We start from the raw sequence: 20814 nt of genomic DNA on the forward strand, positions 1-20814 counted from the left end.
GCAGGTGGGATTGCTTTGGAACGGACGTCATGATGCTCATCCCTCCCTTTGAACTTGGCCTGGGCAGCCTCCGGAGAGCTCTGACGTCCACTCTCTGGGACTGGACTCCATCTGGAAGTCCAGGACTCTGTGGCATGCCCACCTTGGCCCTCGGGTCGCCTCTGCTGGCGCTCCTGGTGCGTGGATGCTTGCCCGGGGAGTCTCAGCCAACCGCCTGCCCCCCCGTGCTGAGGCCTCTTTGACATTAGCTATGAGCAACAGGCACTAATGGCTGCCATCACCAATGTGGGCAGCACCCCCTTCTGGGATCCATATTGTCAGACAGCTGGCCCTGAGGCAAGGAGGAAAGATGCTCAGTATTCCTCTCGAGAAGAAACGCCTGGTTGTTTAGGGTCCAAATCTTTGGAGCCAGAGTCGCATGTCTCTGAGTACAGAGAAATGAGGTGCTGTTGATCGCACCCACAGAAAGACAGCAATCCAGTTAGCCACTTCCTTCCCAGCCTCCATCCCTTAGTGATGGATCACGCACAGGCACTCATGCCTCACACTTTATGGGCACGTTTTGCTTGTGTCTGAATCACAATATTGAAGGCACAAGAGATGCTATTTTTGGAAGGAGGCAGGGTTTAAAAACTCAAAGTGTTGGGTGAATCGCACTGCCCAGTAGAGGAGCAGAGACTTCAGGTTTGGCTGTCGTAATAAATTGAGTAACTTGCTTATCTTCGTAAAAGAACTTTGTACAGCAGGGAAATAAGTTGATAATATTTTTAATCTATGTTATCTCTCCCAGAGAGTTCACCAAATTCGGAGCTTTTACTTTGTTTTAAAAAGACAAATCTTCAGGAGAAGAATTGATTGTTTTCTTTCACATCCCTCCGAAAAAGTAAAATGAGAGAAGTTATTTCTTGGCACGGTTAAGACTTTGGCAGACATAGTCACCGAAACCCATGAGACTGTGGTACTTGGTGTACTTGCTGAAGAGAGGAAAACAATAAATGCTCTTAAAAACGTTGGAGGAGGAAAAGGTTGATGATGCTACTCTTTCGCTGATCCGCAGAGTTATTAGATACCCGTTTGAGAGAGGAATAAAAAAAGAGCATTTTTTTTTCCTGTTAAGTGATTGATGTTTTTGATTACCACTAGTTCCACATGCTACGAGCAGAACAGAAGTGTAAGAAGGGGTCCTTGCCTCTCAAGGCACTTAGTCTGTTTGACACTCAGTAGCTAGTTGATTTGTTTTTTATTACAAAGGTACACCATACCATGTTGATTATGAAATAGAAGCTGAACTTTGTCTTTTTGAAAGTAGTCCCTTTTCATTCAGCTTAAAAGTCCCTTTTTTCCTTCTACCTCCTGGTCACAGTTTTTCCTTTCTTGAACTTCACTGCTTCTGGCCTTTACATCCTTGACCTCTAAGAGGTTCTTTAAGACAAAACCAAATGCTCTGGCCTGATCTGACGCTTCCCTTGGTAGGAACAGGGCTCTGAACTCTGGAGCCAAACTGTGTGGGTTCAAATCCCAGCCCCATCACTTACCAGCTGTGTGACCTTGGGCAGGTGGCTAAACCTCTCTGTGCCTCAGGCTCCTCATTTATAAGATGGCCATAATAACATTATCTACTCACATGGTTAATGTGAGGCTGAAACAGTGAATATTTGCAAAGTCTTAGAACACTCACGGGCACTGAATAAGTGGCCAATTAAATACAATCGATTTCATTCTTCACGGGTTCCATATTTGCAAATTCTCTTACTTGCTAAAATTTATTTGTAATCATAAAATCAATACTTGTGGTGCTTTCATGGTCATTCGTGGACATGTGCAGAGTGGCAACAAATATGAGTAATCCAGGGGCTTCCCTGGTGGCGTGGTGGTGGAGAGTCCGCCTGCCGATGCAGGGGACGCGGGTTCGTGCCCCGGTCCGGGAAGATCCCACATGCCGCGGAGTGGCCGGGCCCGTGAGCCATGGCCGCTGAGCCTGCGCGTCCGGAGCCTGTGCTCCGCAACGGGAGAGGCCACAGCAGTGAGAGGCCCGCGTACCGCAAAAAAAAAAAAAAAAAAAAAAAAATATATATATATATATATATATATATGAGTAATCCAACACACACATTCCCAGCTGAGACAAAGCAACTGTCCGCCTTTTTGTTTCAGCTTTCATACTGTAAACAAGCGTCCTTTTAAATGTCTCTTTAGTGTCACTTTTTTGGTGTGCTTTTTGTTGGCGATTTTGCTGTTTAAAATGGCACCCAATCACAAGTGCTGAAGTGCTATCTTGTGTTCCTAAGTGCCAGAAGACTGTGATTGCCGTGTGGAGAAAAGACAAGCTTTTCCTGTGTTCGATAAGCTTTGTTCAGACATGAGTTCTAGTGCTGGTGGCCGTGAGTTCAATGTTAATGAATCAACAATATATATTAAATCAGGTATCTTTAAATGGAATCGGAGAAAATAAGGTAACGTATTGATCAGTTAATGAAAATGTTGTGACCGGTGGCTCGCGGGAACCTAACCCTAGATTTCCTCTAGGAGCAGAGGTTCAATATTTGCTAATTCAGTGCTTGACTGAATAATAAGAATTGACTGCAGATAAATGGAATCCAAGTACTCAGAGGGGCAGCCTCCTTTAGGACAAGCTTTTGACTGCAGGGAGTATCCCTGGGAGGGCAGGAGAAGCAGGAGTAGTTTTGGCCATGCAGGGTGTGCCTCGGCTGGGCACAGATTTTTCTGTCAGATTGAAAAAAGCAACAACCAAAAAGATGCAACCACATTTGGTCCCTTAGAAGCATAAGTTTTCATAGAAGATCCATCTGGAAATGGAGAGTAAATGTTCCCCCTTCCCCACAAATTCTTAATTCGAGTATTTTCCCTCATCTTTGAACCTACCAAAGAGTTTGTAGAAAACGTTTGATACTCAAAACCAATAAATTGAAAGCTTTCCCACAACCAGACAATAGACCCCATTATGCAGGGTATAACGTTTGTTATACTTAGCAATTCTCTTGTTTGCTTGGAGCACCAGCGTTTTCAGAAAGGGATCATTTTGTCCCTTCTGATTGAAAAGATCACAAAATGCTTCAATTTGGTGAGAAGTTTTGCCAACATATCTATTTTCCCCCAAACTCTTACTTTATGAAATGTTTGCAAATTGTTTCACACATACAGTATATGAGAATGTGAAAGCGATTCAGAAAAGGGAAAGCTTCACTTAAAACGACTGGAAAATGCAAGTAAAAGGGAACAAAGGGAACATGGGTAACTGTGGCCCATATAATTTAATAAGATGCCTCTAGCCTCTTATTTTGGCCGTTTCCAAGGTACCACGATTTTAAAAAACAATGTCCCAACAAACATCCACCTGAAAACATTGTTGCATATTTCAGTGCTTTCACTCAATACATACTGAGTGTCTACTGTGTGTGTCAGACACTGGAGTAACTTTGCTTGTGTACATTGCTGAATAAAATAGGTATGGATCCTGGTTTTATGGGGCTTATTATCTCATGGGGGTAGGCAGTCTGGTGGGGAAGTTTACTGTCTTGCTTTGGCATCTCCTTAGGATAAATTCCTAGAAGCTGGAAATTTAGAGTCAATGACCATGCTCGCTTAAGTTTTAATTCGGTTCACCAGACTGCCCTCTTAAATAGTCATACCAAGTCACGTTCCTCCGATACCCACACCAATATTGGTGTGGTTATTCTTTCTAAGTCTGTGCCAATCTGATGGATGAAATGAGATATCACAACTGCTTGAATTGGCATTTCTGGGATTTCTTTGCTTTTTTTTTTTTTTTTTTACTGAGGTTGAGCATCTTTTCATGGGTATATTGCCATTTGTGTTTCTCCTTTTGTGAATCTGCTCCATTTCTCATTAGGGTGATAATTTTCTCATTGAGTTGAAAGAGCTATAGATTTAAAATATTAACCCTTTTTCATATGTATGACAAATACTTCCTCGTTTTTTTTTTTTTTTGGTCTTTGAACTTGATTTATGACCTCTGGTCTTACATACAAAGTTTAAATTGTTTTGTAGTCAAATATGTCATTATTTTCCTTATGATTTATTTACTTAACAAAAATAGCTCTAAGTGCCAGGGCACTGTTACATGTGTTTTACGGATATTCATTCATTTAATCTTTATCACCACCCTACGAAGTGGGTCTTGCTGTATCCTCCATCTTTCCCCCTTTTTTTTTTAAGATGAGGAAACTAGGGTTTTCCCTGGTGGCACAGTGGCTGAGAATCCGCCTGCCAATGCAGGGGACACGGGTTCGAGCCCTGGTCCGGGAAGATCCCACATGCCGTGGAGCAACTAAGCCCGTGCGCCACAACTACTGAGCCTGCGCTCTAGAGCCTGCGAGCCACAGGTACTTAAGCCCGCGCGCCCAGAGCCCACGCACAGCAACAAGAAAAGCCACCGCAATGAGAAGCCCGCGCACCACAACAAAGAGTAGCCCCCGCTCGCCACAACTAGAGAAAGCCCGTGACCCAATGCAGCCAAAAATAAATTTATTAAAAAAAAAAAAAAGATGAGGAAACTAGGTAGAGAGAAAGAAGTTAAGTACCTTGATTAAGGTTACCCAGTTAGTATGTGGTGAAGTGAGAATACGAACGTAGTCCCAGGCCACTAAGCTGTATCAGCTCTGGTCTTGGTATTAGGCTCTCTGCGTGTGTTTAATTGTGGTTGCTTCATAAATGCTCACTGAATCGTCCCCATCCTTCAGGGCAAGTGCCACATCTTTTATTTCTCCCAGTTCCTTCCCAGTGCCCTCCACACAGTACTGGGCATGGTATAGCTAGATGCTTAATAAGTACTTTTTGACTGAATGAATTGACTAAATCTGGATTCTGGATCATCAGCTCACACTTCTGTTTATGCTCAAAGAGGAGCTGACAGGTTCTATAGTTTCCATTTTGCTTCCAGCAGGTGACTTGATAGGCTCGGCTTTGGCTAGGGCACCTGAGCTAGTGAATGTCCCTCCACGGGTTCAGCTGTACTTTCCCTTACTCTACAGCCCTCCTTCCCTCTTCATATAAGCCTCCTGGCTCTAATCCCTGCTGGAGAAATTCTAATAAGCCTTTTCCCAGGCACCACCCTTCAGAACCTGTCAGGTAAACACCAAGGACGCACAAGAGGAAAACCCCAAGAGGGGATAACCGGAAAGCCCAAAGGATGCTTGAACGAGCCTTTGAAAGTCACCAAGAGATGGAGGGTCTTCCAGCTGTGGTCCTGGGTGTCTCTTCCTTCTGCAAAGGAGGGAAGGAAGTGAGGAACTATTTTACTACGATGGACAGCATTCTCACATGTTATCTCAAAGACACTTAGTCAACCCACAATTAAGGAGTTATCTTTGAACATAATCTCTTGCCTTCTCATATTCAGTCATTGGATAGATTCTCTTGGTTCTTCCTGTGAAGCCTGTCATGCATTCATTTTTTCCAGTCTCACTGACTACTTTCTAATTCAGTGGGTCCCAAAATGTGGTCCCTGGACCAGCAACAGCATCACCTAGGAGCTTCTTAGAGACGCAAATTCTCAGGCCCCAGCTCAGACCTACTGAATCAGACACGCTGGGGGTGGGGGCCAGCAAGCTGAGTTTACGTAAGTCCTACAGGTAATTCTGATGCACATTCAGGTTTGAGAACCACTGCTCTAATGGAACCCCCCTTTTATTATTCAAACATTATAAATGTGTTGGGTACTCATTGTAGAAAATTTGGAAAATGTAGACAAGTATGAAAGAAGCAGGCAAAAAAATTACCCCATAACTCAACCCCGCAGAGGGAAACACTATTTTACTATTTTAACATTTTTTTGTATTAAAAAATGTTTAAAAAGATAATCTTTGTTTCTGTATGGATTACTGCAGTGCTTTCTGATTGGTTCTGTCTACTTTTGGTCTTCCATTTCCTTCTTTCCGCTCCCAAAACTCATCTTGGGTCCATGATCCCATTCTTCTTTTTTAAAATTGAGATATATTTGACATATGACACTGTGTGAGTTTAAGGGGTACAGCATACTGGTTTGATACATTCATACTGGAATATTATCGCCACTGTAGCATTAGCTAATACCTCTATTGTGTCACATAATTATCATTTCTTCTAGTATTGGGAATAATTAAGATCTAGTCCCTTAGCAAGTTTAATGCCTATAATACAGTTTTGTTGTGTGTAATCACCGTACTGTATATTAGGGCTCTAGGACTTATTTATCTACTAGAGGCCAAAGCTATTCTTTTTTTTTAAAGCATATTTCTGATAGAGCAACTTCTGGATCCAAAAATACTCAATGAGTTCCTCTTCCCCTCTGATTACTGTACATAAACTGCTTACCTTAGCATTCAGGGAGTTTTGTGATAGGATGTTTCGTCGCTTATCCACTAATATGCATGCTCCATAAGGAACAAAAACTTTGTATCCCTGGAACCTAATAACGTCATGTACTTGGTGGGCACTCAATATATTTGTTCAAGGAATGAATGCATCTTCTTCTTCTTTTTTTTTTAAAATTTATTTTTGGCTGCCTTGGGTCTTCATTGGTGCGCGCACGGGCTTTCTCTAGTTGTGGCAAGCCGGGGCTACTACTCTTTGTTGCAGTGCGCAGGCTTCTCATTGTGGTGGCTTCTCTCTGTGGAGTATGTGCTCTACGCACACGGGCTCAGTAGTTGTGGCTTGCGGGCTCTTGAGCGCAGGCTCAGTAGTTGTGGCGCATGGGCTTAGTTGCTCCATGGCATGTGGGATCCTCCCGGACCAGGGCTTGAACCCGTGTCCCCTGCATTGGCAGGCAGGTTCTTAACCACTGTGCCACCAGGGAAGTCCTGAATGCATCTTCTAATACAGTCAAGTCATAGCTGATAAATCTGTATGCGCCATCCACGTCTCCTGCCTGGAAAAGCAGTTTGTGCCGTGGCACTTTCTCAAAGTGCATATGCCTGGGACCTGTCCTAGGAGATTCTGATCTATTAGGTGTGGCTTCCCAGGTATCCCCAATTGAGAAGCTCAGGTCTAGAATGTCCCTTCCCCGTTTCTATGGACCTATGTTTATTATTCTCCTTCCAAAGTCACCTCCCTTCCCCTCCCCAGCCCTGTTGTACCAGATGGTTCTACTATGCCTCCTGCTGTTAGGAGGGGAGAAGGGAAGAGTTACCTGAATTAGGCCAAGCCGATCAGTTTATTTCCCTGGGAATCTGAACTATGTAGCGGAAGGCTGAGGCAGTCTGAAGGTGGTGGGTGCTGGCAATCAGAAGGTCCTTTGCACTTGCCGCTGGCAGCCATGTGTGGTGATACATGAGTAGAGGAAGCTGGCCTTCAGGGAGGAGAGTGGACAGACATATAGAGGGAGGTAGGAAAGACAACTTGGTCTCAGAGGGAAAGAGGTGAATGGAGAGGAAAACCACCTAATGATGCCCCAGTTCCACGCAGTCCAGCTGTGCTTCCTGTCCCAGGCTTGACCCAAGTTCCCACTTGGGTATCCTTTTCCCTGGAGTCAATTTGAAGGATCCTGTTCAGAAGCCCGTCTTTCCAGGCCTGCCTCAGATTCCTCCTCGTATTTGAAAATCCCTCAGGTCTTCTCACCTGCAGCCCTCTCTCACTGCCATCAGTTCAGTTGTTACGATGGCCTGGAGAGGGATCGCGGGGCTTTACACTGAACTGTTCATAAATAATCACGTTGGCTAAATAACCAGTGATGAGGGCGGGGCTTTAATATTCCAGGGCATGTTGGAGAAGAAAGCACAAAACACCACGGCGAGGGCCAGTCCTCTCCACGGAGGAGGAACCTGGGGTCCCATGCTGATTGCGGACTGACTGGGCTAGAATCTGGGTTCTCCCGGTCCCAGATACAAGTACGCTCAGCCCAGGCCCAGATAGGGCCATGCAATGGTCCCATCAAGTCCCCAGTCAGGAAATAGGTGTTGCCCAAAGTGAGTTCTAGGGCACACCTGGGATTCTGCTGTCAAACGTGTTTGTAAAACAATGATTTAAACAGTTCCACTTGTTTCTTTGAGGCTTCTCCGGCTCTAAGGCACAAGGGTCCTTCCTGAAAGTTCAAGAGGGGAATTGAGAACGAGGCTGTTCCTAGGCGAATTTGGCTTTTGCCCCCGTTTGTCAGGGAGCAGGTCCCAGAGATAGGAGTCTATGGAATTATAAGGTGGAAAGGCCACTCTAAGCCTGCTTTTGGCTTTTAGCAAAGGTCTGTATTCCCCATTTCAGACAGACAGGCAACCACGTGTACCCCGCTCTCCACATCAGGCAGGGCTGGCCCACCACTTCCTCTTAAGGATGATGATACCTTCTCACAACTCTTGCTGCATCGGTAACGGGAGAGAGAAATTAAGAAATACGTTTGAGAATGGAAGAAACGAAAAGCCGCAGAGGGTACGAGAGGTGAGCTCATGAGAGGCAGCTTACCTCACCTTACTCCACCCTCTGCTCAGGGGCTGCTCCTGGCCCTAAGCTTGCTGCGTCTTTAAGTTTCTGTTCACATAGGATGGCTGCTTTAGACACAGTCCTTGTACGATAACCACGCGCTTACATCGCGTCCTTTTGAGCTCTGAGGAAGAAGGAAAGGACAAGGGGTGAACATAAACTGCCACCTCTACTTAACATGGAGATTTCCACCTACGGTGTGTGAGTGTGGTGGGGTGGGGAGGCTTGGGACCTGGCAGTTGAAGGGGAGGACTGAAGAGACGATTTCTTCCTCCCCAAGGCAGCAAAGGTCTCTGGCCTTGGTTCCTTTGATGAGAGATTCACCAGCCTCAACTGATAGGCAGATGGAGGTATCTGCATTAGACTGAGCTCCTGTCCTGGCTTTGTTACCACCTCTGACCTTTAGAAACTTGGACTCAGGACTTCAGATATATCTTGTTTGTCCCTCTTGCTTCACGCTTCTTGCTTAGTGACTTGGGGTAGGTCAAGTGTTCAGTAATTTAAGGGGTGGGGCTGGATGACCTCAGGCTGCCCCTGGGCCTTCACCTCTGAATCATCTCCCAGGTGGGTGGGATTTGCCTTGGCACTGGTAAGTAATAAGGCCTGTGGTGAGTGCCCTGCTGAAAACTTACCACCCACCATCTTGGAGCTTTGTGAAGTGGAACGACTCTCAGATTGATTGGGGTTTCCTTATTTTTGGAAATTAAAAAAACTCAGAAACCCAGTGGGATTTTTCTCCCCCTTTGGCTAGGTTACAAGGTACTGCAACCTGGAGGGGTTTCTGACTGAGATCACTCCGGGCCTTCTCACTGGTTTTCCTGCGGTTTTCAGAGAGTTCAAAAGGGCCTGTCCTCTGGCTCAGGTGGTGGCCGGCAGAATGACCCGGGATTCTCTTCTGCGCAGGAACCTGCTGATTTGGTTACCTGGTTGTGGTGTGCAATCATATTTTTATTTACGTCACTACCAGGGTGTCCTGTTGGACTCTCCTTTCATCCTCTCTTGGTGTGGCTTCAGCAGCGGGTGGCCCATCTTTGGAGGCGCCTAGAGACTTGGAGTGGTGGCCCTGCGAGTTGTCGGTGGGGTTCGTGGAAGCTCTTAATATGAAAGACATGAGGCTTGTTTTCGCTGGAGGCTTAGAGGTCGGCTGGGGCGTTGAGCACAACCCACTGGAGGCCCCACGGTTTGGCCTTCAGGACGGGCCTCTTGCTCTGTAATCTGTAATGGCCACCCTCCCTCCCCCGGCAGACACGCGCCTGCGGACAGACGAGAGGAGCAGCCACCTGGGCGGGAGGCTGCGGTGCCTTTGTGCCCTTCCTCCCGGGGCACGAGGTGGCAGCTGGAGGAGGGCTGGGGATGGCCCCCGGGAGTCCCGCCAGGACGCCGTAGTTGGGGAGAAGTGGAATCTCTTCTCCCCCTCGCAAGCCTCGCCCGCATCGTAATTCTTTTTATTTTTACTTTCGAGCCATGTAAGGCATGCGGATGGGTAGGAGCGTTCCGGGGACACGTTGCCAGAGGCGCGGTGCCCGCCGGCCCGCGTGGCCAGAGACCGGGGAAGGGACAGGCCGCGCGCCGCCCGCCCCACCAGACCCGCCGATCACGGTCGCGGCTGCCCGGGGTCGCAGAGCCCGCGCCGGCCACCCCCGCTCCGCGAGGCCGCGGGAAGCGAGTCCGCGCGGCCCAGCCGGCTTTCGGCTCCGGCTGCGCCTCGGGAGCGCCCGGGCGCGGGTAGCAGGGCCGATTGTGGCGTGGGGAGCTCCGGCAAGGGCCGCCCCGGCGGGTCCGCGCCCCGCGCCCCAGGCCGCTGGCGGCCCGGCCCACGTTTTCCCTCTCTCCCGCTCCCTCCGCCCCCTCCGCCCCGTCCCTCCCCTCCGCTCCCCTCCCTCCCCGCGCTTCCCCTCCTCCTGCCTGGTCATGTGTCGCCTTTTTTTGTTTGCAGTGGAAACAATTTCTCGCCGCTCGGCGCGCCCCGGCCCGACGCGCCGCGGCGGAGGCGAGCGGGAGGCGGGACGGGGCGGGGAGAGCGGCGGGGCCGGCGGGAGGACGCGCGGCGCGCCCGGCGGACGCCGCAGGTCCCATGCCGCGCCGCGACCCCCGCGCCCCTGCCGCCCGCCGCCCCGGGCTCGCCGCGCCGCGTCCGCGCGTCCTTAGCCGGGCCACCAAGCTATGCCTGCTGGGCGCCTGCGAAAGTTTGTCGGCTCCCGCTGAAGGGCAGCGGCGCCCCCGCGTCCCCGCGACCCGCTCCGGCCAGGTGAGTTTGCTCCCCGCTCCCGCCAGCGCCCGAATGGGATTTGGGTGACTCGGGGCGGGGGCAGTTGTTCGAGGCCGTCCAGGAGGCGACCTCGCCGCTCTCGGCTGACCGGGGACTCCGCAGTTCCTGGAGGAGAGGGCCCGGGATTGGGGGGCCTGGCCGGGCGGGGAGACGGGAGCCCCCGAGCGGGGAAGTTGCCCAGTCCGAAGAGTTTCCTGCCCCGACGTGCGGGCTGTTTCCCGGTGCCTCGATTTCCGAAAAGCCGCCCTAAAGGAACAGAGTTAGTATTGTCCGCGAAGGACTGGATCCCCGCCGTTCCGGGCCGGGGCAGGGGGTGCCGATCAAGGGGAGACCCCAAGACGACAAACAGCCTCCTAACAAAGATTCCCCCCCCCTCCCCAAACTGTGCAGGCTTGGCACCGGCAGAGAGAGTCTCCGGAGACTCTCGAGGCTTGACTCCTCCTCACCCCGGCCCTCTTTGAAACCTTCCTTGGGTCCTGGAGAAGTTGGGGGACGGCGGGCTTTTATTGATGTGTTTTTAAGGCTCGCCGCGGTGCGGCCAATAAAAGGTTTATGACATCTGACCGGCAGTGAAGGTATGCGAGCTCCCAATTGCCCTGTATACGGGCAGAAGAGCAGTTTCCCCGTTGCCTGGCAACGCCGCTGATTGACGCGGGACGCATCCAATCGCCGCTCCCGCAGGTCCCCTTGAAATGTTTTTGACAAGTACAGTAGACTGGAGTGGAGCGCGTGCGTGCGTGCGCGCGCGCGGGGGGGGGGGGTTGCCCTCCCCCCCCAACCAAACTCGCAACTGCCCTGCTCGGCTTGGAGAGGATTTCTCAACTTTTTAAAGTTCACATTGAGCATCTGTTCAGAGCTGGGCCAGTAATGTCTTTGTCAGTTATTTGGAGCCCTCTGGTAGTGGGCAAGAAACTAGCTTTCCTGCTGCGTTTTCTCCGTTAAAAAGGAAAAAAAGATAAGAAAACACAGCAAGTCATAAAAAAACAAGAAGAGGGTGTGCGTGTGGGGGACGTAACCAATAGCAAACCGAAAAATTGTTAAGGAGGTCACTAGTGAATAACTATTTGCGGATCCGGTGGAGCAACCTTATTGGCAGCAGATTAAAAATGTTTGCTTAACTGCAGACTCACATGATCCGGATTCTTTTTTTTTTTTCCCCCCCTCTAAAATAGGAGGAAAGAAAGATTTGGTGAATTATGTAGTTAGAGTATAATAATGGAAAACTCCTCAGCTGTGGTTTCTGGGAACTGTTTTTTTAAAATGGAACTGTAGTGATCAGCAGCTCTTGAGACCGTTGCTATAAAATGCGGGATTTATAGGGATGTAGTTAACAGTTGGAGAACACGGGGGACTCAGAAACACAAAGCAGACAAATGATCCAAGGGTGCTGGGCCCCGGTAACCCTCTTTTCTTGACAGTGCTGTTTTTCTAATAAAACCGTATAGCTGGCAATGTTTGTTTAAAACAAAAGAAAACGTGGAGAATAGCGTGTTGGTTCCTTTAGGAAGCTACTGACAAATAAGCAAATTAAAAAGAAAGAGAGCAGCATGTTGTCATAGCAACAGTGCAATTAAATTACTTTACTGTCAGCCATGATATAATTTTCCTGTTTGGAAGCTCAGGAGACATAAAACTTTCCTCTGGAGCTAAAGTTGACTTCAGTGGCTGGGTCGTTGTTCTCTTTTGTACTCGACCATGTGGATATTCCTGGTTATCAGAAAATTAGGTTTTTTGATGGGGGTACGTCGAAACTTTGAGAGAGACAAGCCTAATTTTGATTTGTTCGTAAAGAAGGTAAAAGAATCAGGCTGGTCTCCGTCTTACCCCCTAATTTAAGATACTAGATTATTCTTGAAAATGTGTCCTGTACTACTCAGGTTAGCCTCCTTTTTTGATGAAAAAATATTCCCTGTGGATGAACTCGAGGTAGGTATCTGAACTGCCCTGCTTCCATGGGACTTTGGTCTCTGTGGATGTTTTCTGTCCTTAGCGTTGGACATCTACCAGCAGCTCCAGAGAGCTCCCCCTCAGGCCTTCGGTCTGTAGGTTCTGTTTGTCCACTTCTGGGGAGGGGGCCTGCTACCATTCTCAGGCACCTTTGACTAGCTGTTCAGTGCCCCACATTATGCTTTCTAGAATCTCATTCTAGAGCTTCCCTAGCTGAAGTGGCAGTTATTTTGGGCATGTTATCAGTGGGCATTTTGAGCCTTAGAATGATCATGTCTTTGCTCTTGATGTGTTCATTCTTTTTTCTAGATAGACTGCTTGATCTTCTTACTCAGGGGTGGGGTGGAGGATAAAACAGACACCAAGCGCATTGTCTGAGCACTGTAGACGGAGAGTGGGAGACCTCTTTCATTATCTTACTGTTCTTTCCATCTCACATTGAGTGCTTCAGGGTTGAATGTGCCTTGTATCTGTCGGGGTCATTTTTTTTGTGGACTTGTCACCTCCCCCATTGTCTTTCCTCATCAGATATTTTACTCCCTGTTCTAGGTCATTGATAACAATGGGGGAGAGGTAGAGTAGAATCCTGTAGCAGTTTTTGTTGGATTTGCCTTCCTGTCTTGAAGCTCGTGGTTGCTCTCCTGAATTTTTTCACCGATTTTAACTTCAGTTAATGGCTTATCTTCACATTCCCATGTATTTGTGTGGTGTCTGACGTTACTCACTTTTTTTGTTCAGATTGTAGTGTCCCAAAGAAATTAAAGGTACTTCCTTCTCCAGTTTGAATCCACAGAATTCCTTGGCATTGCTCTTTAGACTTGCCAAATGTTAAAGTTTCAGTTTTAGGTTATGTCTTGTGGAGAAAGAAGGAAAAAAAAATCAAATAAAGCATTACCAAATTGATGCTCATCATAGCCATGGTTTTGATTCCTAGGCAGTTGCAGCGGTCTGTGTATGGAAAGAGCTGAACTTACTCTGAGCCAACTGGCCTTAAACTTATAGGTATGTCCTTTTTTTTTTTTGAGAAGGATAAACAGTGAGACCTGTCACCCAAAGTGACATGGGCTGTGGTCGCACTTATTTTGTGGTGTTTACTGTGCAGCTGGAAAGAATGTTTACATATTCATGTATAATAGGTAAACGGAGGCAGCAGGCAATAACTGATTTTTTCGGGGTCACAGTGAGAGTCTTCATAGATCAGGAAGAAGGTATTGTGGGATTTCCCTTTTTTTTTTTTAATTGAAGTATAGTTGATTTACAATGTTGTGCTAGTTTCTGGTGTACAGCAAAGTGATTTTATACATATATATATTCTTTTTCGTTGCGGTTTATCATAGGATATTGAATATAGTTCCCTGTGCTACACAGTAGGCGTATCCATTCTGTATATCATGGTTTGCATCTGCTAATCCCAAACTCCCAATCCACCCCTCCCCCTCCCATTCTTTTCTTGGCATGTGTACATTAAAGGTGCTGTGAACATTTCCTGTCTTGTACCTAGGGGGTAACAGGTCCTTGTGCCATGTGCGTGGTAGACCGAATTTACTAGTTAATCGGGCGTCTCTGGGTGGTGGAATGTCGGTTAATGTCACTCAGTGTGGGAGCTGTGAGGGGATGTCCCTAAGTGGTAGGGGGTCCACAGAGGTGGCAGGGGTGGGAGGGGGGCATAATCATTAGGGAGGGCATGGCTGCCTCTCTGTTTTGGGTTTCACCGCCTCGTCTTCTCTCTGTCGTGTGTTTCCCAGGAGCCTTCACGTAAATGGGTCCAGTCATGCCTCCCAGTAAGAAGCCAGAAAGCTCAGGAATTAGTGTCTCCAGTGGGCTGAGTCAGTGTTACCGGGACAGCGGTTTCTCCAAGGCCCTTCAGGAAGACGATGACCTCGACTTTTCTCTGCCTGACATCCGATTAGAAGAGGGGGCCATGGAAGATGAAGAGCTGACCAACCTGAACTGGCTGCACGAGAGCAAGAACCTGCTGAAGAGCTTCGGGGACTCTGTCCTGCGGAGCGTCAGCCCCGTCCAGGACCTGGACGATGACACGCCCCCATCCCCTGCCCACTCCGACATGCCCTACGATGCCAGGCAGAACCCCAACTGCAAGCCCCCCTACTCCTTCAGCTGCCTCATATTTATGGCCATCGAGGACTCTCCAACCAAGCGCCTGCCGGTAAAGGATATCTACAACTGGATCTTGGAACATTTTCCGTATTTTGCAAACGCACCTACTGGGTGGAAAAACTCAGTGAGACATAATTTGTCCTTGAATAAGTGTTTTAAGAAAGTGGACAAAGAGAGGAGTCAGGTAAGCCTCTGGGTCTGGAACTCACGTTTTTCTTTTTGAAATGTTTCCTGTTTCTCCACTAATAAAAAATGCTCAGGAATGTAACTTCACCACAGGGAAGTAGCAGTTATAAACGCGGGTAATTCTATCTCATTTCATTCATTTAGATAATTGTCAAAAACTTCCTTTTCCTGTGTTCGGTGTTTCTAAAGCCAGATTGAGGGTTTCCCACTGGGGAACATGGTTACAAAACGGTGGTTTACAGACTTGACTGGTTCTGAGTATCATTGTCCTTCAGAGCCGGTGGGTGGGTCCCCCTTTGGTTTTGGACACCAAACAAAGGTCTGTATTCTGATAGCAGCCATGAACCATGAGGTGTGTGTGTATATATACATACATACGTATATAGAGATGTCTGTGTGTGTGTGTGTCTCTGTGTGTGTGTGTATTTGAGGAAAGTTGCCACTGAGGGCTAGAAAAAAATGGCATCTATTTTCGTTCTGAATATTAACTTGGAGAAAGGCAGCTGGTCCAGGATTCTGGAATAAATGGACAGTGGTGGACGTTGCGGGGGGTGATTTGGGCATCCTTCTATACTCCAAGACCAAAGACACGAATTGCCCAGGTGACTCTCTTGAAATCGGGTGTCTACAAAGTGTTTGGCAACTTTGAAACTCCCTCTGAGTATGGAAGGTGGGCTGAGGTTAAGACTGACTTTCGGAAGGTGGAATTTTGACTTTCAAGCCCTTAAAGCTCCAGCTTCGTGGTTCACTAAAGGAAGACAGTTTTAATAATTTGCTTTCTTTTTCTTGTAAGGAACACAATAGGTATGGCAGAAATAGGATTGACTGTTAGGGCTGGAAATCAAAATTGTGACCTAGCTTGGGGTTCTGAAAAGTAACGTAGCCACAGTTAAAATAACTTGCCAGAAAACGTACTCTCCACAAAGTTTTCGTGTTGCCCTATTCTCACGGTTTTGGTTTCCGTGTTAGTGGTGCTGTGGTGTGGAGCTGGCGGTCTGCTTTCCATCCTTTTTAAAGTTCAGGTTCGGTCTCAGGACCCCTCTGGAGTGGGCTCAGCAGCTGTGCAGGGTTGGGGCCTTTCACTTCTTTCTTTCCAGGAACAGGTATGTGCTTCCAGTTGAATCTTGAGCCTGAGAAGATTCTACTTGTCCTTGGCCTGGAAGACTACGACTGTGGCAGTGGTGAAGCCCTATTTTTCCTTGCTGCCACTGGACACGTTTGTCTGCAGATGCTGTTCACCCAGAGTTTATGTTAAGATGGAGCGTGGGGGCTTCCCTGGTGGCGCAGTGGTTGAGAGTCCGCCTGCCGATGCAGGGGACGCGGGTTCGTGCCCTGGTCCGGGAAGATCCCACATGCCGCAGAGCGGCTGGGCCCGTGAGCCATGGCCGCTGGGCCTGCGTGTCCGGAGCCTGTGCTCCGCAACGGGAGAGGCCACAAGAGTGAGAGGCCCGCGTACCGCAAAAAAAAAAAAAAAGATGGAGTGTGGGCATGCAGGGTTTGAGGGGGGTATTGCCAGGAAGAGGAAAGATTTGGAGACTGCGGAGCTTTGCCGCTGATCGTGGGTGCAGGTGGTGCCTGGATCCAGCGTACAAGTGTGAACACTCCTGAGTGCTCTGGGCCCTGCCTTCCTGGTTACGTACTTATTTTTATGTAACTGTAACAATCGCGGGGCACTGCTGTCGTCCCCAGGTGTCCGTCACTTGCTCTCCTCCCCTCCGCATCCGAGCCTGGGCATCCTAAGACCGACCTCCGGACTTGGCTCTGCTGAGGGTTTTAAGATCATTCCTTGAACTTAGAGAAAATTCGTCACTCCTCTGTAAAGAACCAAGTCTGTGGTCTTAAAAACTTCCAGATGGGTGGGTCCTCAAGAAAGGGAAAATCTTGGGAAGCAATTCCAGGGTTAGAAGGTAGAGAAGAAAGGGCTGTCAGGTCCGCCAGAGCAGCACGTCCCTGATGAAGCAATGATCAAGGCTTTAAGTTGGTGTGAAATGATTCTGCAAGTTACCACATGCCTGGGTCGGCGTGTTTGTCATCACGCTGGGGCACATAATAGTAATTTAGCAAATGCACACTCTGAAATGTTAAACAAGACCAGCTCCAAAGTATGCAGAGAGACTCGGGAGTATTATTCATCAGCCTGGGGAGTGACAGGCGGGCGTTGGATGGCACCCTGGCAGGAGCGCCGTCACTCCCTTGCACCCCCCTGCCCCGCTCTGGGAGTCGTGTTTTCCTGGGGTGATGGTTGTCATTCTGCAAATAGCGCCTGTAGAAAGGGAACGGTTTGAAGGGCTTGAGTTTGTTTATCTTGTGAAATGTTGAGTTCTGGCTTCCTGGGCGTACCGACCTGTGTTAACATGCTTCTGATCAGATGCCAGTCACTTTTGTGGCTGGGAGTTTGTTCCGGGGGGGGTTTGTGATGCTGTGAGAACAAAGCAAGGTGTGTGAGCTCCCCATTTTACTCCTCTTTCCTCGGATAACCCTGGGGCCAGCTGCTCTCTGCCCTGAGAGGGGCAGACTCCCGGGTACCCTCAGGCACTGGTCTCGACCCCTGCATTTGTGGTTTTCTCCGGTGGCCAGCTGAGTAAGGCAAAGGCATTTCCCTCACACTCTGCCCAGGGGAAGCTCCTCGGGCTCTCAGGTAAGCTCATGTTTTCCCAGAGGATTTTACTTGGCTGTAGCTCCCGTGCTGAGGTTCTGCTGTAACACAGTGACTAAATGTGCCCAAATGTTGGTGAGAAAGATGCCAGGGGAAGCCTTTCGAGCTGCGTTTGCAGAGTTAGCCATTTCGCTTTTTGTTTTCTTTTTAAAAGTGTGGGACACGGTTTTAAACGTGGCATAAGCATGAGAGTGCAGAATGTGGTGTGATCCTTGTCCCTGGGGGCTTGGGACAGTCCCCTGCTGCACAGCTGCTGGGCTGGGGTGCTGGAGAGGGAGCAACCTGGGTGGCACCAGAATCACCTGCGGCACTTACGCACAACCGCCACTTCTCGGCCCCTTCCTGGAGACTCTGATTCAGTGGGTTTGAGGTGGGCTGGGGAAGACTGAAATTCTGATAAGCTTCGTAGGTATTTCTGACTTACAGCCAGATTTGGGAATCCCTGAACTAGATCCCCTTTTGGGTTCTTTCCAGCGCTGAGATTTCGTCAAGGACATATTCTCATGAATGGGTAAGTTAGGTGAGAATAGAGGTTTGTTTTTTTTTTTTCTTTTCTTCCTGTTTTATCTCTAATAGGACTTTGAAAGATAGCGGTTTTTTTGTTTGTTTGTTTTGTTTTTGTTTTTATTTTTATTCCAGTCATGGAAAATTTCAAGCATATACAGTAGAGAGAATCAGTCACTGTGGTAGTGACTGCACATAGTAGTACAGTGACTCTGTATAACCACCATCACTGCCCACACCAGATCTAGTAGTTAACAAGGGCTTGCCTCTCTTACTTCGTTCATTTTTTCTTTTCTCTTTTTTTTTGCTGTTGCTTAAGTATTTTGAAGCAAATCCTAGCCCTCATGTCATTTTATCCCAACATATTTGTGTGCGTAAGAACGGTTTCCATAACCACAATGCCAGTGTTACCTCTGATAAAGTGAACAGTCCTTTGGTATCACCTAAAGGCAGATCTGTGTTCAGATATCCTGGATGGCTTACAAAATGTTTGTTTGAATAAGGATCCAAACATTGTTTACACATTGCATTTGGCTTTGTTTCTTCAGCCTGTTTCCATCCACGGCAGACCCCTGCCCCTTCCTTGTCAAATAGACCCTTCCACGTAATATCTCTGCTTCATTGGGGTTTCATTAAGCTTGTTCCTCTGTCCCCTCATACATATATTCTGTGAAATGGAAGTAAGTGCTAAAAGGCTAGATCACATTCCGACTTGTTTTCCCTCAGGAATACTTTATAGACGAGTCTCGTGCCTCCTCGCATCAGGAAGGCTGGTTGACCCACTCCTGGGGATGCTGCGCTTGTGTTGTGGGTTCATGTAGAGTCGGCTGCTTCCTCTGCAAAGTCCCCGTAAGCCTTTCATCTTACGGTTTCATCTATGGATGCCCTTTGCCCACATCAATCAAGATTGAGGTCCAAAGTCTGGGATTAAGTTTTGTTATTTCCTAAATACAGTTCTTAGTTGGAACCATAAGGTTAGCATGTACTAACCTCTCCGAGTATTTGTAAGTGAGAAGTAAAGTGTACTTTTAATTTTTTTATAAACTGGATTATAATGGCTCAGGGGTGTGTGTTCCTCTGCTTTTTCTTTACTTCCCCTCTTGACAGTTTAACAAAACACATTGTTGTCATAACAGGGTTTATAAAGGAAACAGTGTACAGAAATATGTTTATTATAAACAGGGCCGAGTGCTTGAAGTACAGTTTTAGCTTGTAAATATAAGCAGCTTGTCTTGGTTGAAAGAGGCCTGGATTGGAAGCCAAGATACCTGGTTCTAGTTTTGATGCTGGAGATACATGGCTGTCTTGGGCCTCAGTTTTCTCAGCTGTAGAAGCAAGAGTTTATTGTTACCTGAAGCTTCTTAATTTGGGCTCTGTGAATGTGAGAGGCTTTGCAGACAGCCTGAAATTATTGATAACATGTCACGTGACTATGCATTTTCCTAGAGGATCTCAAGATTTTGTTTGATCACTTTTTAGGTTCTTAATGGGACCTCTGACCCTGGAAAGGTGCAGAACCACTGGTGTTTTATAATAACAGTAGTGGACTTACTATGGAACACTTTCTTTGTGCTTTCCCAATATATCATTTCTTTCTCACTACAACCCTATGAGGTAGGCCCTAGTTTCATTCTTAAAATAGATGATGAGTTAAGCTCAGAGTGGTTGAGCAACTCGCTGGAGGTCACGCAGCTAGTAAGTAGCACAATAGGAATTCCCTGCAAATCTAAAGGGCATGTGCTGAAATTAACTCTGGTGCCTGAGCACCCTTTCTCAGTGTAGACGCTGCTGTAGATGATCTCTATGTACTTCCTCAAAGTAGCCTATGATCATGAGTTATAGGGGAATTAAAATAACCCAGATAAACTCAGAATTTACTCTGCGGGCAGAGGATAGAGAAAGGTAAATATAGAGAATATTTTTGTGCTGTCAGGATGGGGCCAAGCTCTGTCCTTGTCAAGCAACTGGAAGGGTGTCGGCGTTTGCACGAAGCCTATCATGGCCCTCCAGCTCCCTGTTTTCCAGGCTCTTCCCAGGCCCCCTGCCTCCCAGGTCCCCTCCACTGAGGTCTGGCCCAAGTTCAAAGCCCCTTCTCCCTGCATAGACACTGTTTATACCAGTCTCCCTCTAATTCCCAGCCCCCTTGATGTTTGCTTTTCCATCCTGGTGGATGAAATTCTTTTTCAAAGGCAGTTTTGAAAATGGAGCACCTCTTATATGGCAACACCCCCATATCACAGTTGCTCTCATTCCCTCCTCTTGGGAGTGCAACCACAGCATTTCCCTTTCCCATGAAATAGCCCCCATACCTGTGATGGTCATTTTAGGAAGAAGAAAGCCCTTAACTACTACTGTTATTATTTTTGGGGGGGTGGGGATAAATGATGCTCTTTGAAAAACTGTGCAGTTCTGTCCTGATGAGTAAATTACTAAAAATCAGTGTAATGTTGGATGGTAGGACATGCAAAAATGAGATGAAGTGTATAAGATTCTTCCGTGGCCTCTGGGGCAAGTGACAGTCCTGTTTGTCCCTATGCTGGCGCTGCCCTGGACAGCAGTAGGAACACAGCCTCTTTCTCACCAGCGCCCACTCCCTGCCAGGCTGCTTTCTATTGTCTGTGCTATAGGCTGTGTAGCCTTGGAAGGCCGAGACGTTACCAGCCTTTCAGGCCATCTCTGGGGGCCCTGAAATAAACATACCCCCATG

The 20814-nt window shown here is 47.9% G+C and overlaps 1 protein-coding gene across 2 annotated transcripts in view; it reads left to right on the forward strand.

Annotated features, from left to right (window-relative positions):
• Nucleotides 1-20814, forward strand: part of FOXN3 (forkhead box N3) — a 296834-nt gene that overhangs the window by 49334 nt on the left and 226686 nt on the right. For both annotated transcript variants that reach the window (XM_065872029.1, XM_065872030.1), the window contains exon 2: nt 14389-14945. In XM_065872029.1, coding sequence (XP_065728101.1) covers nt 14403-14945 — 543 coding nt within the window. In that variant the 5' untranslated portion in view covers nt 14389-14402. The remainder of the gene's footprint in view (nt 1-14388; nt 14946-20814) is intronic.

Source organism: Phocoena phocoena, chromosome 2 (assembly GCF_963924675.1).
Source record: "Phocoena phocoena chromosome 2, mPhoPho1.1, whole genome shotgun sequence".
Taxonomy (NCBI): Eukaryota; Metazoa; Chordata; class Mammalia; order Artiodactyla; family Phocoenidae; genus Phocoena; species Phocoena phocoena.